The sequence below is a fragment of the Trichechus manatus genome, unplaced genomic scaffold, assembly GCF_000243295.1.
Source record: "Trichechus manatus latirostris isolate Lorelei unplaced genomic scaffold, TriManLat1.0 scaffold00094, whole genome shotgun sequence".
NCBI lineage: Eukaryota > Metazoa > Chordata > Mammalia > Sirenia > Trichechidae > Trichechus > Trichechus manatus.
This window is the reverse complement of record NW_004444030.1, coordinates 8,022,770-8,050,248: the sequence shown is the minus strand read 5'-3', so window position 1 is coordinate 8,050,248 and position 27,479 is coordinate 8,022,770. Positions and strand designations below refer to the sequence as shown.

General features: G+C 36.5%; 2 protein-coding genes across 5 annotated transcripts; one reads left to right on the top strand and one right to left on the bottom strand.

Annotated features, from left to right (window-relative positions):
- Positions 1 to 1,919: 1,919 nt before the first annotated feature.
- TEX12 (testis expressed 12) lies at positions 1,920 to 6,930 on the bottom strand. Of its 3 annotated transcripts, none has more exons than XM_023736987.1 (5): positions 6,610 to 6,930; positions 5,047 to 5,125; positions 3,930 to 4,041; positions 3,769 to 3,820; positions 1,920 to 3,034 (listed from the first exon to the last, which is right to left on the bottom strand). In XM_023736987.1, the coding sequence occupies exons 2-5, from the start codon at positions 5,107 to 5,109 to the stop codon at positions 2,890 to 2,892; spliced, it is 372 nt and encodes a 123-aa protein (XP_023592755.1). In that variant the 5' UTR covers positions 5,110 to 5,125; positions 6,610 to 6,930; the 3' UTR covers positions 1,920 to 2,889. The 3 variants fall into 3 exon arrangements, with proteins under 3 accessions (XP_023592755.1, XP_023592754.1, XP_004382568.1); XM_023736986.1 differs by having other exon boundaries at positions 6,628 to 6,930; XM_004382511.2 differs by having other exon boundaries at positions 6,615 to 6,927.
- Positions 6,931 to 9,603: 2,673 nt separating this feature from the next.
- Positions 9,604 to 27,212, top strand: IL18 (interleukin 18). 2 transcript variants are annotated; one of them, XM_023736985.1, is made up of 7 exons: positions 9,604 to 9,769; positions 12,215 to 12,489; positions 15,294 to 15,380; positions 16,172 to 16,183; positions 19,918 to 20,055; positions 21,682 to 21,818; positions 26,618 to 27,212. In XM_023736985.1, exons 3-7 carry the CDS (start codon positions 15,302 to 15,304, stop codon positions 26,855 to 26,857), a joined length of 606 nt encoding a protein of 201 aa, XP_023592753.1. In that variant the 5' UTR covers positions 9,604 to 9,769; positions 12,215 to 12,489; positions 15,294 to 15,301; the 3' UTR covers positions 26,858 to 27,212. The 2 variants fall into 2 exon arrangements, with proteins under 2 accessions (XP_023592753.1, XP_004391373.2); XM_004391316.2 differs by lacking the exon at positions 12,215 to 12,489 and having other exon boundaries at positions 9,623 to 9,769; positions 26,618 to 27,210.
- The last annotated feature ends 267 nt before the right edge of the window (positions 27,213 to 27,479 follow it).

The following is a 27,479-nucleotide window of genomic DNA, read 5'->3' as shown; positions in this document are numbered from 1 at the left end:
ATGTGAGACATAGTCTTGCCATCCTTGCTTCTAAGGAGCATTCTGGTTTTCCTTCTTCCAAGACAGATTTGTTCGTTCTTGTGGCAGTCCATGGTATATTCAATATTCTTCACCAACACCACAATTCAAAGGCGTCAATTCTTCATCGGTCTTCTTTATTCATCGTCCAGCTTTCACATGCATATGAGGTGACTGGACCACCAATAATGGTCTCTCTCCCTAAACTCTCTCCTCTTTTGAATCTGTCCTTACATTACATTTAAGTCAGCTGATTCATGGGATTCATTTCATTATGCCACTTCTCTCCTATAAAATATCCAGATCTTCTCTTTCCTTATGGAATAAAGTCCAAATTTAGTCTGGTAATAAGGGACTCTACAATCTGGCCACAACCTTCCTTTAATCTTTTGTCTCTCTGCTTTTCTCTCATTTCTTCCTTCCTTTTCTATTCATTTAACTTACATGACATTTTCTCACAATCTAGTATGAGTAAGGCCCTGCGAAGGTATGCCCTTTAAAAACTTACAACCATACGTAATTTCATTAATTTAGCAAACATTTTAAGCACCAATATATCAAATACTGTGCTATGGACTGAGAATATGAAGTAACAAGACCCTCTAGTAGTTTGATCATACACTATTCCTCTTTGTGAACTCTGATCCCAGTAAAGTGATTTTCTAACATACTATAAGTTTTTGTTCCTCTGTGCCTTTGAACTTTTCTCTGCCTGAAATATCCTCCGTTTACTTTTCAAAAATTCGATTCCAAATCTACCTCTCTGACTCCCTTGCTAAATGCATTCTAGTAACTCCCACAGCACACATTGCCTTTAACATGGTGCTTCTCATGTAATGCCTTATTTTGTAAGATGCTTTTTACATATTGTCTTCCTAGCAAAACTGTATGTATATTTCAATAAAGGCATGGTTAACATTGTTAGAAGGGGAGAACAGAGTGTCTTAAACTATTCTGTATTGCCCACAATGCCTACCAGACACAGTATGTTGTACAAAGATCTTCAGCATATATTTTTATTAGTAATCAATGAAAAATAATTTATAAACTTGTGAAATTTTATTGAAATGAAAAAGAGTGATGCTGGAAGCGTAAATGGTATTTCTGAATAGCATATCATCAGTCGTGAGATTTCTTGTCTATGTGGATATTATAAAGCCATCAAAATTTGAAGATAAGTCATAATTAGGCTTACAGGCACTTTTATACTAAGAAGTAACTATTCTTACCAGTAAACACATTGTGACCTAAAGTCAGTTCCCTAGAGTTAATCATAACAAATAAAACAATCAAATCAATTATCTGAATCTGCAAAGCTAAGAATCAGATGCTGAACAACAGTAACCATCAACATATAACAAGTATATTATGAAATCCAGTTTACAACTGTCTGTTGGCCTTATCTTTCACATTAATAATACATGTTTGGAAAAAATAACTCAAGAACATTACTTAATGATGATGGAGTAGACTCAGTAGTTATTTTGTATTTAGAATATTAAAGAACTCTGTAAGCTAAAAGAATGACTCAAAATCCATGTTACATTAACATTAGCTCATTTAGCATTAAATAAAATTTCATCTCTTATAGTTACTTTATTGACCTCCAGCCTATCCTGTGCCATCAGTATATACCTCTACCAGCAATAATTTTTTCTACTTAATAATTTTTTTGTAAATATTATTTTATTTTACTGTTGTCATCCTTTCTTGTATGGGTATTTATCTTATACAGTGTATACGCCTTAACAATAATTTGATGAAATGCAATTTTATTTTAGAGTTTAGACAGCAGCAAGGTAACCGTGCTTTCCGCCTTAGAAATGCCGAATTCTCTGTGGTACTATTTGCAAATGTGTCCAAATTTGTTAATTGTTTGTATCAGCAAAATACCTGTAAAATAAATTGAATTATTTATATGATTGAAAAATAGGTCCTGTGATTTAAAAATTATCAGATTTAATAAAGTTATCCCATGTAGTTATATAGCATATTGCAGTACCTTACACAAAAGGGAGAACTTTTTTAGCTAGATTGGTATTAGAGATCCTCTAGTCCAAATTAAATTTCTGAATTATAATAGGACTGAAGTGACTTGCCAAGGTTGTCTCGTTGTTTAAGCCAATTTCTACTTCTGGACCACTAATCATTATCCCATACCACACTCTGCTAAGGCTTCTGAATATAATCCATTAACTGCACACATTGATACGGTTAATATGTAAAACAGTCAATTCATACAAGGTTCTGGTTAATAATTTCTGGGTTTTTATTTTACTGCTTTTAGCACAAGAATATAATTTTAAACTCAAAATTTTTATTAGCCATATATAATAACTAGTGAAAATAAACAAATGATATTAAATAGCAATAGCACAGTTATCTTTCATTACATATTGAGAAAATAGACAAATTATCTTTAAAGTTTTAATTTTTTAAATAATATTGACCATAAAAAATTTTTTTAAACTGTCTCCAAAGCTATCTGCTACTTTAAAAAATATTATAAATGAAAACGTGCATTATTGTTAAGCATTATCAAATTAACTCATCGAGTCCCTTTTACAAGTTTAAGAAAGGCTAGGAGGTTTAAGGAAAAAAAAAAAGAAATCCACATATGCTTTAATTTATGCTTTTATAAAATCTGTCAAATATTCAACCCACAAAATAAAACAACATACTTCATATTAATGTACAGTTTAAAGATTCCTTTAATCTAGAAAAGAAATTCAAAAGAGTGTCCCCTTCTATGTTTAAGGTATACATTTTCTTTTAAAACTAGAGAGCTTTCAGAGCATAAATATTATTTTTTCATTATGATAATAATGGGATACATAGCTTAAATTCTCAGCTTATTTTAAATACACAACTTTATCTGTGTAGTGTGTTTGCAATCTCCATAAACCTCTGTCTAAGGAGCTCTCTCTTTTGTATTAGAAAGTTTTCAATAGTATTGGCTTCTTTGAAGAGTCCATCTATCTCATCAATGTAAGATGCATCTACTGCTGCTCTCTCACTAATGGGAAAAAAAGTTTTATGTTAGACTAAATAGTTATAAAGTCTAAACATACCATCATAGTAATGTTTTTTACTATATTTGCTACCAATTTCATTTAAATGGCTTGGTGCACCAAAAATTTATTCATTCTTTGGTAAAAGTTAGTCCCACAAATATTTTTGACTGCTTAATAACACAGCAGAAGGCACATCTTATATATTATAACTCTAATATTAAACTATATGTATATTCTTTTAATAGCCATACAAACTATTATTCAAATACAATGACTGCTCAGTACTTTATAAAACTGCCTTATAAAACATTATGATCTCAGGCCAACAAAATATTTAAATTCCACCTTCAAATATATCTAGATAAATATGTAAAATAAATATTTTTGTCTATAATATTGCTCTATTATCATTAATTTCAACCAAACTGTATTTTTCTCAAAGAAGTTTTTATAAAAATTTAACATGTAATGTCACCTAATTAGAGACCAAGATATATCCAGCCCAGTACTACCTCTGGCAATAGGAAAAAAAGGATGTTTAGTGGAAAAGTTAGGGTTATTGCCTGAAAATAACTAATCTATTACAAGAAACTGAGGTAGAATTTAAAAATTCCAAAATTATAATTACTGCATAGGTTTTTCAGCCACTAAACTAAACTTCCTATTACAGAGTTTCCAGGAAAAAAACTTCTATTTCTAAGGTAGAGACTCAAGAAAATATACTGTAAGTACTTGCCTTAAGATCTTTGCATATGCAGACAACATTAGATTAATATCCTTGCTCATATCTGTTAAAAAAAAAATCACTGAGTAAGTTATCAACTGTGACAAACCTTCTGCATTATAAAATCAATGTAGTATTCTTTTGTAGAGAAATATAAGCATTTTATACATCACCATTCAAATCTTTCTCCAGGGCTTCATCTTTATAAAACAGTCCAGAGCTTTCAGAGAAAGATGAATCTGATTTTCCAAGAGAAGACAGCTGTGGACTATCTGGCATTTGAGGCTAATGGAAGAAAGCAAAGAAAACAAGTATATAGTCAATAAAATCTTGAGGACATATCCAAACCAAACCAAACCCACTGCCATTGAGTTGATTCTGACCCATAGCAATCCAGAACTGCCCCATAGGGTTTCCAAGGCTGTAAATATTTACGGAAGCCGACTGCCACATCTCTCTCCCAAGGAGTGGCTGGTGGGTTTGAACCACCAAACTTTTGGTTGGCAGTCAAGCACTTTAACCACTGCACCAGCAGGGCTCCAGGAGGACATATAAATTCTGGGTTGTTGTTTTTTTTTTAAAAAAAAAAAAAAAAAAAAAAGGTAAATAAAACATTTTTCAGGAAAAAAAAATGTCAGAAATTATATACTTCTGTGCCCTAATTAGTCATTTGAAATGTTATCAAGGAAACTTTTAGGCCCAAGCAGCACCTTGCTCAACCTACTAAATTTTATTTTGCTTTTAAATTAGACTTTTCATATGGTTTTAATGTCCCAAAGAAAAAGTTTCCTGTATCTTGAACCAGTTGATGTTTCCATAACAATATAAAATAGCAAAACTGTCATTTGGACAATAGCCGAATGCTTACAAAATTTTACAAAACAATATAATCTTTAAGAGAGCAAATAATGTCCCAAACCAAACAGATCAGTTGGTGGGGATAGTAGTGAAGAAGAACACAGTACAGTGCCCATCTTTAAAAATACCTAGGTATCTATTCATCGCAAAATAACCATTTAAAGTCCTGTGGGTCATAAAGGCATGGTCTCACTTCTGATTCTAGATCACAAATTACCACAACGAAATTTCCCAATAGTTTCTTGGAGGCCTATATTTAGAAAAAAGCAGTTGTAGTCAACATAGAGACTACTGGGACAATTCTAGCTCTGGGAATATGACAACATCAAATTGCATTTATTAACAGAATTTTCTTAAATGGAAGAAATTTGAGAGGTATACAAAATAGAAAAAAAAAAAAAAAATAGAATAAAAAGATCCAGGGCCCTTTACCTCCAACTCTCTTGGTCTCTTGCAATTTCTAGTATCAGGTTTCACAAGGTGACCTGACATCATATTATGGAAGTATAAGCTGCAAAGTTCATAACAAATGCCAAAATTAGGTACAAACTCTACACTACAAAGCTCTCTTGAATCTTTCCATTTCCATTTCTACTGTCACTGTTTTACTTTAGGCTCTCATCTGCCAAACTACTCAATTTCTCCCTTCTCTAATTCATCCTACCAACTGCTGTTTGGGTAATCTTTCAAAACTCTGATTCCTGCATTCCCTTAACTCAAAATCCTTCCTTTGAAGGGTCACTGCCTCCAGAATAAATTCAAATTTCATGGCACGGCACCCAAGGTCCTACATCACCTGGTGCCTATCCACCATTCCCATCATTTCCAACTATTCCTCTATATGCACTCAGTCAAACTAGCTTCTTTGGCACTTTTGCCTTTTTTCAGGGTTGGCTCATTTAGGATTCTTTTATCTTCACAAAATCTTAATGTTTGAGTAGATCCTAGAGTTCATCTAATCCAATGTCATTTTTTTTACAAATGAAAAAGCAGGGACAGAGACGGCTGACCAAGTTCAAACAAGTAAAACTGGGTCAGACCAGAACCAAGATCTCCTCAATCGTCTAGATTATTTCCATTGTCGTAGCTTATCGTATATAGCATCAAATTTTACTTTAAAATTACTTTCCCATAAATTCTGAAGGATTTTTCCCTAAGAGTCTGAAAGATTAAGTTTAAAGAAAAAAATTGTTGAGACTATATAATGTATTTTACATCTTAGAGATGAGTCCTGTCTACATTCAAGTCATCGATTTACTTTTTTTGAAAAACTCTGCTAACCTCAATAACCGTAATAAATCTGTTTGATTATTTAGACAGACAGCAACAACAAACTATAGAGAAAGTTTTTTGTTTAGTAAATCCCATATAGTGCCTCTACATTCCTGTCAGTACCTTTTAACTTTAATATACTACACATGTACAGCCAGGCTGACTTTGTCTTGGAAAGCTGGCAAATGTTTCAAAGAAAGCAACATGAGGGTTGTTCTCCTTTCCCCTTCCCCTTTTCTCATCTACACCTCTGCTCTTCTTTCACAAATAATAGAATGTGCACATGCGTCAAATTAAAACTTTCTAGACAATTCTTTGTTTCTCTAAAAGTAAATTAATTTTTCTGTCATAACTTAAGGCCTCAGTTTATCTGAATCCAGGCCTGGTAAAGAGGCTGGTACTCATCCTGTGACAAATATCATTCAAAGAAATTGACCCAGACTATGCAATCTAAGGCGTTGGTGAGGTAAGTCATTACCAAGCACTACCCGCTTTGCCTTACGCAACTCTTTTTTTTTTTAACACTGCTTCTTCTTCTCAACGCCTTACCGGCCCCTCAGGCCATTTCACCTAGCTTTTTCTCCTTTCTGGCCCTCTACCCCCTTTTTTCCCTACTTGGCGCTTATCCCCACCAGAGACCCTGAGAGGAAGCATCCGTCCTCTCAGTGCCTCACAGTCACACTCTCACGAGCGTTCAACCCTCTAGTCCCACTCCAAGACCACTCTACCCGGCGTCGAGACCTTCTTCGTCAGAGAAAGCGCGTGACCGAGGGAGCCAGACGCGCGGGTGCGAAAAAAAAAACCGCGGCCTGCGGACAGCGCGCGGCGCTCCCGGCGGTCAGCGCGCGAGCCACGTGACGGGACCGCGAACCGCCGGCCGGCCCGCGTTTCCTCCTGGGTCTGGTCTGCACCTCTCCGCGTTCTTACGGGAAAGCTGCCTTCTTCCTCTTACTTCTTGTGGGTGTGTTTGTTTTTCCCTTCCCCGGTAATCTCTGTGAAAAATCTCTCCAGAACTGCCCTATAAGGTTTCCAAGGCTTTAATCTGTATGGAAGCCTACTGCCACATCTTTTTTTCCGATGGAGCAGGTGGTGGGTTCCAACCGCAGACCTTTGTTCGCAGCCGAGCGCTTACCCACTGTGCCATCAGGGCTAAAATACTACACCTACTCCCTCTTTTCGATTAAAAGTTACATCCTATTTTAAATAGTTTGTCTGAAGAAAGGGTTTAAACCTAAGTTGCCCTGATGCACAAACAAGGCTTCTAAATCCAGAGCCTCTGTTCCGGCTTCTCGTTTTCTATGGTTTAACCAATCTTTCAGAATCACACCCTTTTAGAAAATTACTTTCTTGATGTGTCAATTAATTTAGTCGACTTAATTAGCTTTCCAGAAAATTCTGTAACACTCGTGCCTCACATACTTGGAGCTTAGCCTCATTTGGTGCTTTAATGTGGAGACTTTGACCTGCAATTTCAAAGACAGACACATTTTAAATGTATACCCAGTTAGTTGGCCATGGGAGAAAAAAAAAACAACAACATTATCATCTCATAAAACAAAGGTCAATAACACCCCTCCATAAATTACAAGTGCACAACCTTACACCTTATCGAATTAACAGATATACATTATTAATGTTTTCTCCTCTTTCTTGTATTTCAATGTTAATTGTTATCAAGGCTTGGAAGTACTGTGTGTGAATATGTATGCATATATACATATATTCGCTGTTTGTGAAAATGCCAATTATTTTAAGTAAGTTTGTTTAACTTGATTTGCTAAAATTGTGAAATATAGAATGTTTGTTTTTTGAGTCATTAATTTACGTTATGTTCAAGTCATCAGTTTAGTTTGTTTTTTGAGAAACTATGCTGACCTGGAGAACTATAGTAAATCTGTTTGATTATGGTGAAGTTAATGGCACGGTTTGTAACAGTCTCAATCACTGTCTGAGAATTGATGTCAATCTGTGTTGAAATTTTCACCACCTGTGGTAAAATGAAGGAAAAAGTAGTAAGTTTTTCAGAAAGCTAAATGCATTCACTTTAAAAGACGGTTCTTTATTCTGATACTATGTCCTTCTTAATTCTTGTGGTATTAAAGTGTCCTTTGATGAAATAAAAATATAAAGATTCTTAAATTTTTGAACGTCCTTACTTGGTAAAATAGAAAGTTGCCTCCTCAGTGATAACCTCTTCTTCATTATTATCATTATTGTTGTTAGTATTTTAATGATCTGTTACATCCAAAAGGCTAGGAAATACTGATCTAATTCCTCTCCCAGCCTTTACGTTGTGTATCTAGACAGGTGGTTATCCATCCAGTTCTTAAAATATTTCCCAGAAAAAATGATTCCACCTAATATATAAATGTTTTAATCAAATTAAGAGAACATCATGGACATTTATTGTATTTTTAAAAGCTTATCTCCATTGTATAAATTAAAGAATAAATGGGTGAAAAGTAAGTCTGTCTGAGTTGGGGAGGGGGGCTATTTATAGTTGTCTAGTGCTTTAAAATATTCAAAAGGCTATCATCATTATCTCATTGAATCTTCTCAAACAATCCTAGGAAGTAGACAGGCACTGGAAATATTTGGGTTGCTCTATATCAAAGAAAAAAGTTTGTGCCAAAACTAAAAAAGATGGATAAATTGTGCATTCTACATCTTTAAAGCTGGAAAAAAAAATCACTGGCAATGGACTATTAAAAATTAAGAGCTTATTTGGTGCTTGGCTTCTGATCACTCTTTGATCCCATTTCATGTTTTCATGTTAATTGGCCCTATTGGATACTACAGTTGAAGGATGAAACCTTGTTATTTCAATTTCAGCCACATATGTATTCTTATCATGTACTCTTTAAATGTCATATTTTTTTCTTCTGATAGTCACCACACCAAGTACCTCAGACCATCCCTGCTACAGACTTCCTTTGTAATCATTGTTACGGACATTATGTTTTTATTACCTTACGAAATGAAAGCTATCTGTCTTGTTTAAAACAGAACAAAAACAATTAGCTGTTTATGGAAGCAATTTGTTTTCTAACTCTAGAAGCTCTCTGTTTTCATACTGTCTTTGTAACTGGCCAAAAAACCAATAACAACAACAAAAAGTCAACTTGTTAATTCTTTTGCTATCAAGTTAATACAATTTGGCATATGTTCAAGAAAAAATGCCTAAGAAATTTTATTTCTTTTAATTATTTTCAAGGCTGTGATATTTACACTCTGCTCTTTAAAAGTTACATTTTAGGTGCTATGATTACACTGTAAGAATTAACTCCAATAGGATTGATTATTTGGCACTCTTAGATATGAATTTACACAATCCAGGAAAGTTTTGTGCCTAAGCGTGTGTGACCAGAAAGTCTAAAAGCAGAGAGAGAGCGAGCGAGTAATGTGCAAAAAGCAGGTGCTTGCAATTGACCGAGCTGATGGCTTTTTAAAGTTCTTGGATATCGTCTGAAAGAGTTACGGGCTTCAGAGCGGCTAGAAACTGAACTTTTACAGAAGACATTATTTCATTAAAATAGTGGTTTTGCATTAAAAGAAATAACCCGTGTTCTCTGACACTTTATATCAAGTTCTATTGCCCTAGTAAAGAACTCACATTTGAAGGCGGATCCAAGGCGTGCCAGCAGCAGTCTCCTCCCCACGGCATTCTTGCTCTCTCACGAGCGCTTCGTCCCCGCTTTCCTCGCCAGACTGCAGCTGGGTCCGGACGAACAGCAGCAGGAAATTAGTTTCCAAGTCTTTCTGTACTTCTGGCTGCCTACTTTGGCTGCCGAAGGGGCTGGCGCCTTCTACAATCTACATAGCCTCAGGAAAACGAAAGCGACCTTCTAGATCGCGTCCTTTCGTAGGAAACACTTGGGCATAGGTAAGAAATGCCATATCCTCTGTATTTGAAAACCCGGGCATGGCAATTAGAGGTAAGTAAGCTAGAAAAGTGATTGAGAGGAAATTAAATCCTCTGACATCACTACAACTGACAATAGGAACGTGAGTAACATAGGCAAAGTCAGAATAGAAACTTATTTTTCTCTTTTATCAAATATTGCAGAGTATCACTTTAGAGAAAAGATTCTCAAACTTTTTGGTCTCAGGACTCCTTTACACTCTTAAAAATTATCTGGGACCCCTAAGAGTTTTTGTTTATCTAGGTTTTTTACTGTATTACTGTAATTTACTGTGTTAGAAATTAAAACAGAAATTTTAAAAGTAGCTATTTATTAATTCATTTAAAAATAACAATAAGCACATCATATGTTTAACATAAACAAAATTATTAATTAAAATAACTGTTTTCAAAAAATCTAGTTTGAAGAGTGACATTTTTCATTTTATAAATCTCTTTAATGTCTGGCTTAATAGAAGACAGCTGGAGTCTTATTTGCTTCTGCATTTGGCGTGTTGCAATATCACATATAATGTAGCCTCTGTTAAACTCAGCCGTGCACTCGTGAGGCAATGAGTGAAAAAGATGAATAACATCTTAAAATCTTATTATGAAAATAGTTTTGACTCCACAGACCTCCAGAGAACCGCTGCTTTAGAATGATTAAATAAGAGTCTCTTAAAGGGAGTCTCAACTCTGAATCAATTATACTAAAAACAAGCAAATAAAATGCTTGTTCAATGTTAATAATCTTGATGGAATCTACTTCACCACCCTTGGGTTGGGCTACAAACGGATATTATAGCCCTCTCCAAATCCAACCAAAGCTGTTGCCATTGAGTCTGTTCTAGCTCACAGTAACCCTGTCGGACAGAGTAGAACTACCCCTACAGAGTTTCCAAGACTATAAATCTTTAGGGAGGCAGACTGCGGCATCTTTCTCCTGTGGTGAGTTACAACCGCTGACCTTTCAGTTAGCGGCTGAGCGCTTTAACCACTGTGCAACCAGGACTCTTTTAGCCTTCTCCAGGAGGATTTTATTTTAAAATAAGGAAAGAGTCGAAGAATTATCTCTATTTTGAAGTATAACAAAAATTAGGACACCCTAGTTGTTAGCTGGCATGGATTCTGCTCTGCCTCATGGTAACCTTAGATATAGGGAAATATTGCCTGGTCTTGTGCCATTTTCATGATTGTTGGTATGTTTGAGTCCATTGTTATGGCTTTGGGATACCCTTAAACTGCTCTCTTCTTTTTGCCTATGTTCAGCTATTTCAAGTTCTAGTAAATCTTCTCTCAAGATATCTTTTTTAATCTGGCTTGTTTATAATATTCCTACCACATTCGTTGTTACAGTGGTTTCATAGCCTGTTTTCTACTCTTTTTCAGAATGCACTATTTGCCAGTCAGTAACCTGCAGTATATTCCTATTGCCTGTGACATTAAATTCAAACTTTTCTACATGACTTTCAAAGCCTCCCATAACCTAAGCCCACTTTACCTTGTGTTCGCTGCTTCCCAGCAGGACTATTCCACTGCAGTAAAAAAAATTACTCCATTCTGTCTACCCCACACAGCAACATTGTTTTGATTATCACATAAATGATCTTCCATGCCCTTGTGTATCTACCAAATCTTAACCATGCCTTTCTCCATCTATTCAAATCTTAAGCTTCCTTTAAGGTTAAAGTCAATTCTTTCTGAAGACCATACCAACTATATCAGTTCCATTTTGTTTTGTTTTGGTTTGGTTTTTCTTTTGTGCTTGAGTCTATATTTAACAGTTGATTAAATATACCTTTTATCATTGGCTATTTATTTAATTTTTTAAGTCTTCTTTCATCCCTACCCCCATCCCCTACACACACGTTCATAAGATGGCAAGGTTTTCAAGGATAAAATGATTCATAGACCTGAAAAATTACATTTTGATCTTGATGCTGTAAAAATTACTAGCCACCTGATTTTTTATATGCTGCTTCATTTCATCCCATGCCTACTGTATCCCACAGAATTATGTAAGGATAAATATAATCATAGTTGCTTTTCAACCTCATTTTTACTTATAATGTAATAGTGTGTTTTTAAACCCTAGTGACTGAACAATGCTGGTGATGTAACTGTTGTTGTTAATTGCCATTGAGTTGATTCTGACTTATGGTGAGCCCATGTGTGCAGAGTAGAACTGCTCCGTAGGGTTTTCAAGCAGATCACCAGGCATGTCTTCCGAGGTACCTCTAGGTGAGTTCAAACCGTCAACCTTTCAGCTAGTAGTCCAGTGTTTGCAACACTCAGGGACTCCTTTGAGTATATAATAAATACCCAATAAATATGTGTTGTCTTGGAAATATGAGAAAGTGGAATTTGGAAGATTTAATAGAACTTGAAATATTTATTTGCCACAAATAAATGGTTCTCTCCTTGCAGCCTTAACTAGAATCTAGAATCACAGAATACTGAAATTGGAAAAGACCTTGAAGACTGCTTCCTCCAACTTCCTTGTACAAATGAGGAAACTGAGACCCGCAGAATTAAGTGACTTGCCTCGACAGGATAGCAGCTCATGTGGCCTAATTTCAGTAATATTCTGTTATCTACTAGCCTTCGTCTAGTTTCTAAAGGACTGTATAACTAAAACATTTTGTTATTGCTGTTTCAAAAATCCAGTTGATGCTGCATCATCCTGGGAAGTTCTTTCTGAGGTAGTATACTCTTTTAAAAAGTCAATAGTCTGAGAATCTTAGATGAAACATTCAAAGCATTTTTATCCAAGTGAAACTATAAATTTCATAAGTTAGAGTGAAAGCAAATGAACATGCTTGAGAAAGGAAAAGAGAAAAATTGAGAGGAAAAAGGAAGTTGGGAGAGACAACACTTTGTAATCACAGATGTGTTGAGGACCTAACAGAGTTGTGGCAAAGAAAACAAATGATGGATTCAAAATAAACACTCACATGAAATAAAAAAAAATAAAGAAAATACTAGGAAAAAAGGAGGAAGAATATTAGAAAAATTATTCTATTTTAAAAAATCTGTTTTTAGGCCCTCTTCGTCGTATTCTTTCTCTTTTTCATTGGCTTTCACACAGAGTGGAAGTTTTAAGATCAAAAAAAAAGAAATTCAGCTAGTCATTCTGCACACTGTTGTCATGGTGACAAGTGTTATCATAGCAAGCATTTATTCATTTAACCAACACTTGTTGAGTTCCTACTGTGTAATAAGCTCCCTCCAAGTGTTGAGAATTCAAATCCTGGTCTTAAAGAAACTCAGAGTAAAGCTGGGCAGCCCTATTTGTAATTAAAGTAATCTTAATTCAGTGTAGGAAGAGCATTTCAGAAGTATGAACAGGGCTAGGTGACACTAAGAGGAGAATAATTAGCTAGGATTGGAGGGTCGGGAAAGGGTTCCTAGAAGAGATGTTTGAGCTGGGACTTAAAAGATGAAGGAGAGTTTGACCAGGCAAAATAAATGAATGAATGGGAAAATTCTGGGCTGGCAGAGGGAATAACTCTGGCAACAGTATGGAGTAGGGGACAGTCTAGAAGCAAGAAAGCCAAATAGAGAAGTATTAAAATAGAAGATGCCAGAAGTGTTGAGGGCTTGATTTAAGACAGTACGGGCACAGATGGAGAGATACCAAATTCTAGAGACATTTCTGAGTTAGAATCTACAGTGTTTAACAGACAGGGAAAGTAAGACAAGGGAATCAAGAAGGACACCCAGGTTTCTGTTTTGGGCAGGCAATATGGACAAGTTTTGAAAAGTAATTCAGGACATCTTATAATTGAAACTATGGATCTGGAGGTAGAAATTGAAATTTATAAGTTACGTATACCCCAATAACTACTAACCTCTGGGCTAGCAGCCGAGCACTTAACCCTTAATGGTTGCACCACCAGGGCTCCTTTTTCACACTATATTCTAAACAATTACTCCTCTAGACCAAACTTCAAGGTATATAAAGTATGGGAGAAAGAGCTCTTTGAGATTTTTTTTCTTTGCTTCCCTTCAAATCTTTCTCATTTTCTCCAGCCCTTCTGTCATGAGAGCCACAAACTAACAAGTAATTTTTCCAAATACTTTGGATTAGCTTAATTTGGATTAAATTTTTTAGCTGAGTTTTACTTTTCCACCGCCTCTACCATATATATTTGGCCTCAGACTATGCTAGAAAAAATTTGAATAAGTTCTCCACCTATGAGCACAGACTTATAAATACCCCCGTATATACCAATGACCTCTGTGATCCAGCCACCTTCCTTGGAGCCTAACCATAACTGCCCTCAGGAACCCATGGCACTGCTGAACTCTATAGGAGGGCTTCTTATAGAGCAGGCATGGACCCCCTTGGGAGATCTGGTGAAGTCTGTAGACCCCTTCTCAGAATAACGTCTTTACATACACAAAATTAAATACTTAGGATTGCATAGAAAACCAATTAGAGTTATCAAACAATTTTTGTGATATAGTATGTGCCTATTTATTAACACATTAAGTAACAAAGATCTACCGTTAGAACTAATAACTTCTGTAATTTCAAAGTAGTAATAAACTTATGCCACATTTCAAGATATCTGCAACAATTGTAACACAATAGAAAAATATGTATTTCTATTAGTGACAGTCACAGGTACTGCTAATAAAACTGGTTTGTTTCCTACACTCATAATGGAAGGAGTGCAGAATGTCAGTTAAAAGTTGGTGAAAATAAATATGTAATCTTTTCCCATCTAAGTTCACAAACTTCCTAGGTTTAGAACCACTGTATAGAGACAGATGTCTACAGGGGCACACACCATATTGATGTGGGGTGAGATGGGGCAGAGACAAAGAGCAAGAAGAGGAACTTTCAACTCTTGTATTTTTTTTTTTAACAACAATAATGTATTCATGCGTTACTTGTGTAAAAAATATATATAGTATAATCCAAATTCCAGAGCAAAAGCTGCTGCTGCTAAGAAAGAAAGAGGACCATCAGATGCCAGAGCCCTTCTGCCTCCTCCCATCTTGGCCCTACCCCTAGGCAAAAACACCATTTTTATCATCACCTCACCTGTAGCACTTTGACAATGAAGTCACAAAACTTCAGCCTCTCACCCATGGGAGCCCATTGGTTGTAAGACAGGGATGGAATCAGTTCCTAGTTAAAGGACAGGATTAGGTGTGTTTATGGAATCCTCAGCTACAGCTATATTTTAGATAATATATTTGTATCCCCCACCAAAGAATACTAAAACAATAGTTCAGTTCAATAGTGAGCTACTTATTCACCCTTTAAAACATTGTTTCAATGAGAAAATGCTTTCCATATCTAAACATTGGATGATTTGCAAGGGAACGTTTGGAAGAACATGGTTTTCATAAGCTGAAGACTTCTGGCATTTATTAAATGCCCAGAGTGTTCATTAGCATAGTGATGATACACTGACTTCTGAATTTGGAGGTAGTCGAAACTGACAAAGGAACAATGGTTACTTCTTAACAGATGACTCTTTTCTTTCTTTAGGAATAAAGATGGCTGCTGAACCAATAGAAGACAGTTGCATCAACTTTGTAGAAATGAAATTTATTGACAATACACTTTACTTTATATGTAAGTCTAAAGCAGTAGGCCAGATACAGGTTTCAGAGCAATGAATTCAACTAGAAAAAATGTTGTGAGGTAAACAATTAAGCAACTCTTTTGTGTCACCAACGTCCATTGTAATTTTAATGACATTCTTCTCTGGAAAAAAATACCGGGCCTCTAGAATGTAACGTGTCTGTGGTCCCCGTACCTTGTTCTAGCACATATCCAGACACTTCAATTAATGGCAGCTCAATTAATGGTAGGAGGTGCATGTCATGAAAATCCTACAAAACTGGGTACAGTCAGAGAATACTGTTTCCCAAAGCAGATTGGCAAATTATGTAAGAGATATTTTAAATCTGGAGTTCTGTGAATGAGGTATATCATCATATGTAAAGATATTTGACACATTAAAATGGATTCTTATGATTAATCTTCCATGGGCAGTTCTTCCATTGAAAGTTTGGCTTCATTTGAATGCTTCATAGAAAGTCCTTAGGTGACGTTCTGTTGAAGCAATAAGTGTATGAATAGAATCTATCAATTTAGCTACAAATTTAAATTTATAAACTGGATTTAAAGTTTTATATCCAACTTTCCTTGGAATACACTAAATCTAATGAATTTCATTTTATGGGACCTTTTGACTGATTATATGCTATTTCTGATAGAGGCTATCAAAGGTCATTACAGGTGAGATGGGGTTAAAAATGGGGAGTGGTGGTAAAGAGTGGTAAAAATGTAGGGTGAGAAGAGATTCTGAGTTGAAGTATAGAATTTAACATATTTTGTTTCTCTTCTTTTTTTTCTCTCAGCTGAAAATGATGGTAAAGTATAAATTTATTTCTCTTTCTTTGCAAAGTAAGTAGCTGTTTGACCAAAGTTCACAGACACATACATATCACCCTTCTCAGATGGCAGAAACTGTCCACATGGTACAGGTTTATTAGGAAGCTAATCTTCCCTCAAGGGAATGTGGACTTGGAATGAAGGAGAACATACATGATTAAAAAAAAACCTCTAACAAAATATGCTACTCTACATCATAGGAAATCCGGAAGTTCTTAGTAGCTGCAAAATGAACCTTAGCTGTTATGTAGGTCCTAAACTTAGGAGGGAGCCATGGACTGTCTGGAGGGCATAGGAAAAGGGGACTGAAGCATTAGAATTATTATCCAAAATCAAAAACATCTTTCTTCTTCAACCTCCTCTCTCAGAAATGCTTTGGAAAGAAGCCTGGGAGGTTCCCAGAGGCCAGAGAATTCTGGAAGTAGAGGAAAAAGGGAAGGGTGGGGGAAGAAGAACTATGAGGTTGAGTCATTACATCTTGTTAATGAAGCCTTCTAGCAGGTGGTCCTGGCATTCAGGGAGGATCATAGCCACATCTAACCTATAATCCTCTAGCAGACCCCCAGATTATTAAAGGTCATTAGTTTCTAATACTGTTTTCCTTAAAAGTAGCAGTTTCCCCATTCTTAAGGCGATCCTTACTGGACTAGAAATAAAAAACAGCAACTTTTTTTTACGCTAGTCCTTCATGTTTCTTCAAGATTGAGCTGGTCTCCACAGATTTCATTCAGTAATTATTGGCATCTATTTCCCAGACATATAGAAAGGGCACCTAACTCAATCCAGCAGGTTCTGAGAGAACACTTTGAAGGAGATGTAATCTAAACAGAGACTTGAAGAGCTAAGAAAAGGTGTTCTAGGCAAAGAGAAGACCACACGCAAAGGCCAAGATATGAATGAAATTATGGCATGCATGAGAAATTAAGAGTAATTCACAATGGCTTGGGTGGGTGTAGGAGAATGATGAGAGAAGCTAGAGTGATAAAGAGGGTGCAGATCAAGAAGTTTCTTTTATTCCAAGCTATGGAATTTGGACCTTATCTTGGGGGTAATGGAGAGCCATTTAAGGATCTTAAGCACGATATGTATTAGCTAAGATGCAGATTCATTTGCTATAACAAAGAGATCTAAAACATAGAGACTGAAAATTAGAAAAATAGAATTATTTTTCTCTCAAATAAAAGTCCAAGTAGGCAGTTCAGGACTAGTGTGGCTGATATGCAGATTGATAATGTTGGGATCTCAGGCTTCTTCCATCTTGCTACTCCATCATCCCCTAGGTAGCTGAACTCATTCACAGTTAAAAATCATCACCGACTTCCTAGGTCCGTATCCCAGCTAGTGAGAAAGAGGTACAGATAAGGGGAAGACAAGTTCATTCCTTTTGAAGTCTTTACCTGGAGGCTGTACACGTCAATTCCATTCATATTCCACTAACTAGAATTTAGTCACATGGCCACATCTAACTGCAAGAAGTCTGGAATATATAATTTTTATTCTAGGTGGCCATGTACTCATTAAAATTCAGAAATAACATGATCATATTTTTATTTTTAAAAATATCCTCCTGGCTTCAGTATAAAGAATTGATGGAGGAAAGCAAAAAGGGGTGGGGGGGAATACCAGTAAAGAGCCAATTATTGGAATCCCTATAGGAAATGATGGTGGTATAAATTAAGATAGGTACAGTGGGTATGAAGAATTATGAATGGATGTTAGACATATTTGGGAGAATCAACAGGGGTTGGGTGTGGAAGGGGATGGGAAGGAAGGCAGAAAGGATAATGCTTAAGTTTTTCACCCAGGCGATTTCTACCATTCAGTGGAATAAGAAACACCGGAGGAAGAAAGGTTTGGTATGCAGGGAAAAAAAGAAAGATGATGAATTTGGTTTTAGATCTTGATATGTCTGTGGGCCATCATAGTAGAGATTCCAGTAGACTGTTGGACATATGGATATGAGCTCAGGACGAAGATAAGGCTGGAGATACAGATAGCAGGAGGCTTATGGCATCCGAAGCTATAAGAATAAAAAGATAACCCAGAGAAAATGCACAGAGTGAGAAAATAAAAGTCAAGGACTAAACTCTGAGAAATACCTACACTTAAAGGATGCAAAGGAAAGAAAAACTAATAAAATAGAGCAAAGAGGAAGAAGAAAAACCAAGACAGTGTTATGTCACAGAATCCCAGAAGAGCATTCTGAGATGGAGGTAATGGGCACCATGTTGAATTTTGCAGCCTTGAAAATCAAGGGCAAGAAAGCATCTTTTTTAGATTGAGCAACAAAGAGTTTCGTAATGTTGGTGAAAGCAACTGATGGAGAAATGCAGGTAGAGGCAGACTGCAATGAGTAGAAGAATGAATGGAAAGTACCAAAATGATACAGACAGTTCTTGCCAGAAGCTTGGCTATTAAAAGGCTGTAGCAACAGAGGGGTAGGGTTGATGGAGGATTTTTAAATCTGAAAATGAAGAGTTTTGATTATAAAACTCATATAATTATAAAAATAGTGTTTATTATAAATAATTCAGGTAATAAAGATAATAACATGAAGAAAAATAAAAACATGAAAATCATGCAGAAATAACCATTGCTATCATTTTGATGTACTATTTCTATACTTCTTTCAGTATATACCTTTATACACACAAATGTTTATATTTTTATAAAAATATTATACTATACCTAAGCTTCTTTTTCTACTTATTGATATATGTGGGCATCTTTCCATGACAATGAATAATTACAATTATAGTAACTTTTCAGTAGCCCCATAGTATTCCACAGTAAGAGCATATCAAAATGTATTTAATCAATTCCCAATTGGTGAACATTTGTTCCCAGTGTGTTTTTATTATTAACACTGCCCCCATAAACATTCTTGTATAGAAATATTTACATATTTGTCTAATGGTTTCTTACGGATAAGATCCAGGAAGTAGAGTTGCTGGGTTGATAGAATGACTGGTAATCTATGTCCCAGTAGAAGGTATAGAAAGAACACAGATGGGGTTAGCCTTAAATACCAGAAGGGCATCTTTTCCACATTTTCCCTTGGAGTAGCAGGAGGTCATTTGCTGAAAGTGAAAGCAGAGGCAATGGTTTAGAGAACCTGAGGTGAGTGAAGAAGGTATGGGCTGTGGAAAAAAGAGCTGAACTGGAAGACAAAAGTATTGAAGGCCCAGTGGATTTGTAGTGGAACCAGTTTGCACATTTGTATGCTTTTTCTCAGCAGCACTCAGATTTGGAGTTTTGTAGCAGAAAGACAAATGAGTTAGGGATTTAAGACACTGGCAAAAGGGTAGATAAAATGACTAACCATGGGATCCAGGCTGCATAGGGACAGAAGGGAAGACAGGATGAAATTGTCAGATAGGGAGGGAATACAAGAGTGAGGAGACTAGAGGACTCAGTGACCTCTAAGAGTATGTATAGTTGGAATAAAAATATGAGAAAACGAAAAGGATAGAAGATTCTGGTTGGAAGTAGGATATTTGAATTTGAGTTTTCAGAGGTAAGGTAGTTCTGAGTGATAATGTTAAACAGGATGTGCCCTTGGAAGTGGTTAAAATCAACAGACAACTTCATAGATGCTTCTGTAACAGAAGATTGTAATTAGTAGTTATTGAAAACTGAAGTATATAGTACACCTATTTGTAGATGTATTAAAAAAGATAATTTTCTTAATGATATTTAATGAATATTGTAGGAAGCCTGGAAGCAGATCACTTCGGCAAGCTTGAATCAACTAAACTCGCAATCATACGAAATTTGAGCAACCAAGTTCTCTTCATAGACCGGAAACATAAACCTGTGTTTGAGGATATGCCTGATACTGACTATAAAGGTATTTTTTTTAAATATTTGCAAACATAAAAATGACTAGCTACTTCCTCCTGTTCTATTTTACTGCCTACATTTTTCTATACTAGGCCCAATCCCTAAATGAACAGTCTCAGGAGTAGAAATAATTCCACTTGCAAGAAACTTTATATGACATCCATACTTTCTAGATGGGGTGAAACATTGGATACAATAAATACATTGCTAGGTATCATACCACTCTGTGGTTACATTTGGATCACCATGCCCTTCATTGTAATTGCAGTAACTGTAAGAAATCCTTATAGAGTTAGATCCTTAATTCCTGCTGATTATAGCTGAATATGCTAGTAGTATTTTCAAATTTCAGAATTTAAAAATAAACACACAGATATTTCAAATGAGTCTGTTTTACACCTGAACTTCAAAGTGCCTTAGAAAATGAGTACGTTTCTTTGCCTTCCAAAGTATATGAATTCCAAATATCAGCATTTTAGGCACAGGTGAAACAGTGAATGTGCATCTTGGAAAATACTGAATTTTTACCTTAATAAATAAAATTGTAATATTCTTATTAACATTTAAAAGTTAAAGACAAGTCACAAAATGACAAATACTGTATGACCCCACTTACATGAAATAGGTAAATGTATAGTATCTTAGTTATCTAGTGCTGCTCTAACAGAAATACCACAAGTGGATGGTTTTAATAAGGAGAAATTTATTCTCTCACAGTCCAGTAGGCTACAAGTCCAAATTCAGGGCGTCAGCACCAGGGGAAGCCTTTCTCTCTCTCTCTCTGTCAGCCTTCTTCTCATCAGTGTTCCCCCAGACTTGGAGCTTCTCCACGCAGGGAGCCCAGGTCCAAAGGATGCACTCTGCTCCTGGCACTGCTTTCTTGGTGGTATGAGGTCCCCCATTTTCTGCTTGCTTCCCTTTCCTTTTATCTCTTGTAAGGTAAAAGGTGGTACAGGCCACACCCTAGGGAAACTCCCTTTACATTGGATCAGGGCTGTGACCTGGGTAAGGGTGGTGTTACAGTCTCAGCCTAATCCTCTTTAACATAAAATTACAACCACAAAATGGAGGTCAACCACACAATTCTGGGAATCATGGCCCAGCCAAATTGATAACACACATTTTTTGGGGGACATAATTCAAATCATGACGTATAGAGACCAAAGCTTTTTAGTGGTCAGCAGGAGTGGCAGAACAGGTAGTGGGGTAGTCGTTGCTTAAGGGCACTGAGTTTCTGTTAACGGTGGTGGAATAATTTTAGAAAGGATAGTGGTAATGGTTGCACAACATGATGGATGTAATCAATGTCACAGAATTATACTTGTAAAAATTATTGAATTGGCAAATGTTATGTATTTTTACCACACAAAAATAGGTAAATACAATCTTTTTAGAGTTAAGAATATCTTTAAAAGACTCAAAAATTTTCTGCATGTATGCTGTAATACACATTTAAACGTGTTGTAAAGAATGTCTGGCCAGCTATACATAATCTCCTTCTCCTGACTGGTCAAATCTCAGATTGCAGGATTGGTAATGGGCCTATTACGACTATCCTTTGGTTAATTTCCATAAATATTGATTTGCAAAAATTCTTCTACCTAGTGTTCTTATTTATCAATGTTTATTTCAGATAATGCACCCGAGGCCATATTCATAATAACAGTGTATAAAGATAGCCAACCTAGACATCTGGCAGTGACCATCTCTGTGAAGTGTAGGAAAAGAATTTCTACGCTCTCCTGTGAGAACAAAACTATTAACTTTAAGGTAAGACTGAGCCTTGATTCAGTTTTAGTCTTATTTGTGGACTAGAACAGGAATAGCAAGAAGCAGAGAATCATTAAAATGGATAATTACTAAAAATTTTCAAACTCCTTAACCAATTGTAGTAACTTCATGGTTTTTCTGAGCCTATCACAGGGAGGAAGGGCCATAACACTAGTTTCATAACCTGGGCCTTCTGAATAATCAACCTATAGATAAATAAAAATATAAAATGCATATGTGAATTACCATATTTATTTATGAACAGCATGTGACTTTCCAGAATAATTCCTGGTGCATAGAATGAAGCTAATTATTCTTCTGGGTATCATCCACTTTGTAAATTATGATGATAATGTTTTTACCCCTAATTGTTCCTGCTTCTTAGCCTAAGTCTTGGCCACATCCTTCAACTTTTGGTTGATTTATGTTGTTTTTAATGTTAATCTAAGTGAATAAAATTAACAAGATCAGCTGTAAAAGTAATGATGTATGTAATGTATCTCAAAGCCAGGTATCACTTATTTCTGGCCACTGCTTTTTTCTCCATTATTAAACAACCATTAACTGTAGCTATAGACTGACTCAGAGAACTTTCCTCTCAATGAGAGCCGCCAGGGGATGCTCACAAACTGACAATGGTAGCTGCTTCAAAGGAGAATCCCATGTCATGAAGACTTTTTTCTGAGTGGAGATGTGCCAGTAAAGAACAGCTGTCACGATCACCCAGTCCCTATTGAAGGAAAGTTAGTGATGATCTTAGTGGCAGTGACAATGGGAAAATTGGGAGGGAGAAAAAAAAGCCGCTCAAAATATAATCAAAGTAAGAACAGTGTGTATACAACAGATACAGCCTCCAGTCAAATCCCTTGGTCATCCCTTTCAACGACAGTGCCACCCCTTCAGGCAGCAATAGAGTTCTCACTCTTATGCCCTGACAGGCAATTAACTTAATTATTATAATGGCATTAGAGGACTAGGGTGGAAAGGGTTAAGCATGTTGTTATTGAGCAACAAAACCAGAAGGAAAGGAAGAGATGGCCATGCTCAAGCCTTGTGGAGAGGAGAAAAACTAATTCAGCTGCAGAGGCAGATTTGGAAAATGGGATAATCCTGACCTACAAGTGGATTCTTGTGGGGAGAGACTAGGGAGAGTGTTAAGGAAATGGAAGTAATGTTTGGCACATAGTAGGAAATGGGGAAAATCCAGGTTTTTGGGTGCCCGAGACTTACAAAATTTTGGTAGTCCTTTTAAAGAAAAAGAATATAAAATTACCAAAGGCATAAAGTTGACAATTTAGTTAGAATACGAAAAGAGGGAGCCTTGAAAGAGGCCCGTGCAAGTGAAGGGCTCTGACACTTAAGTGTCGTTATCTTCACAGCTTCTGTTAGGAACTCAGTAAACATTAGTTGGAGGAAGGGAGGGAGAGAAGAGAGGAAGGAAGAAGGAAGGGAGAGAAAGAGAAGGAGTAGGCTAGGACCAGTTTTAGCTCTTGGTCTTTATTCCCTTATTTCCCATTAATAAAGATCTTAGCAGTGGTTGTAGATGTAGACTAGGTTCTAGATAATAAGACACAAGTGGCTACCATTATGTGTTTACCTTTCTGCGCTGGTTAGTAACTATAAAGTCATAGTGCTCAGGGCTACTTCTGTTTTTCTTTGTGCAAGAACCTTTACAACACTGAAAGGGATTTGCTTCAAGAGGTTACTGTCAGTGACTATTTTCCTGTGTATGCATCCAGACTTGGTGAAGGTTCTCTCAGACTTGCCAATGCACTTGGGAGAGGACCAAAAGAACAGATGCTAAGTCAAGTTTAACTTTCCCAGGTACAGATTCAACTCCTCCTGATCTAAAGAACCCCTTAGACTCTTGGAACGCTCAAGTTTCACCAGATAGGGCTTTTCATGTTGAAGGTTCCCCCAGGGTCACCAGGACTGTTTCCATATCCATGTGTTGTGCATTTCCCTGTGGTGACTCAGTGATCAATACCATAACCAAGAAAAGCTACTACTCCAGAATTTCCTTGCCTCTATTCTGAAATGTGACATCTAACTGTGGTTAGAGAGATCACTTATCTTACCCATACCCATCCTCACCTTCAACTATAACGTTCCATGCTAGGTCTGAACCAAGATTCATCTCCCTCTGTAGTATTTCTAGAGCTTTTGGAATTTTGGCTAAGGATTATTTTTCATTTCACATTAGACTTCTTATTAGTCCCAAATTGGCTTCCTCATCTTAGGGCACCTTCCTTAGGTCTGGTATACTTTAGACAGCTGCAGAAGTAAACTCCAATGGAGGAACTAGTTTATACTATCATCACTTCAGGACCCACACTTATTGCTAAAGAGCAAAGATCAAGATTTATAAGTGGCTGGTGGATTTGAAATTGCCAACCTTTTGGTAAGCAGCCTAAGCTCTTAACCACTGTGCCACTAGGCACTAGGGCTCCTATAAAAAGACAAGAAAAGGCAAATGTATAGAGACCAAAGTTTATTAGTGGTTACCTGGGGTGAGAGGGGGGGAGGAAAGGGGGGCTAACAGTGATGGAAAAATTGCATTGATTAAGGATAGGATTGCACAGCCAATTATTTAATTGCTGTCAATAAGTTGTACAACTGTAAAAACTTGAATTGGCAGAAGTTGTGTGATAGATATATTTACAACAACGATTTTTTTTTTAAAAAGAGTAGCTACTAAGTCTGTTTATGTACAACCAAACACCTCATGGGATTTGATTCCTTGATTTGGAAGTTTAGGGTCGTGGTTTCATGGGACATCCCAGTTAATTGGCCTAATAATGTGTTTAGTGCTTCTTTTGTATCTCCTAGTTCGTTATGTAGTGCCTGGGGTCATAAAAGCTTACAAGCGGCCATCCAAGACACAACAGTTGGTCTGTATTCACCTGGAACAACAGAAGAAGAAGAGTCAGGAATAGGAGGAGGATATAGAATATGTGGCTAATTGCCTCCATGAACAACAGCCTCCTTTGCCATGATACCAGAGTACTGTATGGTTCCCAGCTACCATTACTAAACATTTTGATCAAAGATTCCATAGAAGAATCCTGATCAAAAGGGGGGAAATGTAGAACAGAATTGTAAATTCTCATGGACTCTAGACTTTCTGGAGCTATGGAGGCTGGATGAACTTCTGAAACTATTGATAAGATAGCCTTTGAACCTTGAACCAAAAACATCCCCTGAAGTCTTCTTAAAACCTAACAATAGTTTATCTTAACTAGTAAAAAAGGTCTTCCTTGAGCATTATGCTCTTTCAAGAACTATCTAAATGGGATCAAATTGACAACAGCAACTCGAAAGATTGGATGGGAACCTTAGGGGGCAGTGAGTTTATCTTAATGAGGGAGGAACATCTCAGAAAAGGAGGGTGAGAATGGTTGCCCAACTCAAAAGAATGTAACCAATGTCACTAAATTGTACATGCAGAAGCCGTCAAATTGGTATGTGTTTTGCTGCGTATATTCTCAACAGCAACAACAAAATAAATAAAATTTAAAGAAAAAAAAACTTAACAGTATAAAAAATAGAGTTGTGACTATAAATTCTATAATTGATTTAGAAGTTTGGAAGCATCCCCCAGATTCTTTCAGGCATCTTGGAAGGATTCTGGAATGCTATCTTGGGTCTAGGGATCTCTCTGTCAGTCTGTAAAATTTTGGGAATCTTTGCTACCATGTGGAGTCAAAATTAAGTTCAAAATATCTACTGGTTCCAGGATTAACATGGAAGAAGCTTGAGTGGTCCCCACATTTTCTAGTCCATCCTGAAAAGTAGACATGATGCAATAGTAGGAAAAGTGTGGACAGTACTGGCAGTTAGGTGATCAACAGGATTATAGTTTTAAGTGATCTATCCTGTGGCTGAAAGATACAAGGATTAAAATTTGACCTTTCAGGGGAGAGCCTGGCCAAGTAGGCTACGTTCCAGACAGTAGTAATTCAAGACTATTACGGAGCTGAGGAGGAGCCCTGGTGGCACAGTGGTTAAGCAGTCAGCCGCTAATTGAAAGGTTGGTGGTTCGAACCCACAAGCAGCTCCTCAGAAGAAAAGAACTGGTGATCTATTCCTGTAAAGATTACAGCCTAGGAAACCCTATAGGGCAGTTCTACTCTGTCATATAGGGTCGCATGTGTTGGAGTTAACTGTACGACACATAAGAACAACAGCATGGAACTAAAATGCTTGGCTGAGAGACAGAGTCAAGGGCTGCTGACTGAGCCATTATAGCTATACAGGAACCCAGGACCTAGCCTTAGAACAACAAGTGCTGGGTCTCTTTACAGTAAGTTTCAGACCCAGGCCCCACAGAAGGAAGGAGCTGAGATTCCTGGTACTTCTGCGTCTCTCACAGTTGGCTTGGAAACTAGGGCTAACTTAGGCTTATTGGTGGATGACATCAATGTCTTTAGCTATGAATAGTTAGAGAAGACAAATTGACAAAGAGGTTGTGGTCCTTGCTGAAACTCTACTTCATCTTGGACAGATGAGAGAGGAGAGAAGGAAGCTAGCTGGTGGGTAAATTGGGGTAAAACTAGAGACCTGGATCTGAATGTTGGTCTGATTGTGGGAAGAGGCAGAGTGGGCAGGGAGAATAGGAGATTAGGAATTAAGAAGGAGAGATAAGTATTCCTTTATTCAGAGGTTTTTTTTTTTTCTCCTTAACTCTGGAGAAGAAAACCTTCCTTAATTCTGAGCAGTATGATACTTCAAAATAAATTGCATATATTCAAATGTTACATGTCTTTAAAAAATTAAGTAATACTCTTGTTTCTCCATAGGAAATCACTCCTCCTGAAGATATCAATGATACACAAAGTGACATCATATTCTTTATGAAAAATGTTGAAGGACATGATGAGAAGACACAGTTTGAATCTTCATCGTACCCAGGATACTTTCTCGCTTCTGAAAAAGATGCAGACCTTTACAGACTCATTTTGAAAGAGAAGAACCAAATTGGGGATAACTCTGTAATGTTCACTGTAGACCTCCAAGAACTTGGTGTTAAATATTCATAGTTTGCTAGTAAAGAATGTCAACTTTAAGAATTGTGCTCTTTAAAGGTCTATCTATATGAGATAAAACTGACAACAGCAACTGTTAATGGGAGAGGTACAACCAGAAAAGCAGTGTGAGAATGGTTGCACAACTCAAAAAATGGAATTAGTGTTACTAAATTACATATATAAGAATTGTTGAATTTGTATATGTTCTGCAACAACAAAAATAAATTAAAATTTTTTTCATAGTCTGAACTTTTAGTTTTGTGTTTCAGAAAGTTTTTAAGAAATTTCTGAGCCTGTAATTCCAGTGTTGAATAATGGTTTTTAATAGAAGAACCGCTTTAACAAAATTGAATTGACTCCCCCTGAACCAAGTGAAGAGCCCTGGTGGTGCAGTGGTTAAGCATTTGGCTGCTAACCAAAAGGTGGGCAGTTTGAATCCACTAGCCTCTCCTTAGAAACCCTATGGGGAAGTTCTACTTTGTCCTATAGGGTCACTATGAGTCAGAATTGACTCAATGGCATTGGGTTTGGTTTTTTTGTTTTTTTAATCCAAGTAAATAAAATATTCATATAATGTTGTTTAAAAATTGCATAGTTTGAAAACACAGTCTACATTGTTAATTGGCACTTATAC

Excerpts from the sequence above, each read along its gene's own strand:
- TEX12 (XM_023736987.1), bottom strand. The coding sequence starts at position 5,109 with ATGATGTCAGGTCACCTTGTGAAACCTGATACTAGAAATTGCAAGAGA. Across the intron at positions 4,042-5,046 it reads AGAGACCAAGAGAGTTGGAG|CCTCAAATGCCAGATAGTCC; the intron begins GTAAAGGGCCCT and ends TTCTTCCATTAG. Across the intron at positions 3,035-3,768 it reads GCATATGCAAAGATCTTAAG|TGAGAGAGCAGCAGTAGATG; the intron begins GCAAGTACTTAC and ends TTTTCCCATTAG.
- IL18 (XM_023736985.1), top strand. The coding sequence starts at position 15,302 with ATGGCTGCTGAACCAATAGAAGACAGTTGCATCAACTTTGTAGAAATG. Across the intron at positions 20,056-21,681 it reads GCCTGATACTGACTATAAAG|ATAATGCACCCGAGGCCATA; the intron begins GTATTTTTTTTA and ends TGTTTATTTCAG. Across the intron at positions 21,819-26,617 it reads ACAAAACTATTAACTTTAAG|GAAATCACTCCTCCTGAAGA; the intron begins GTAAGACTGAGC and ends GTTTCTCCATAG.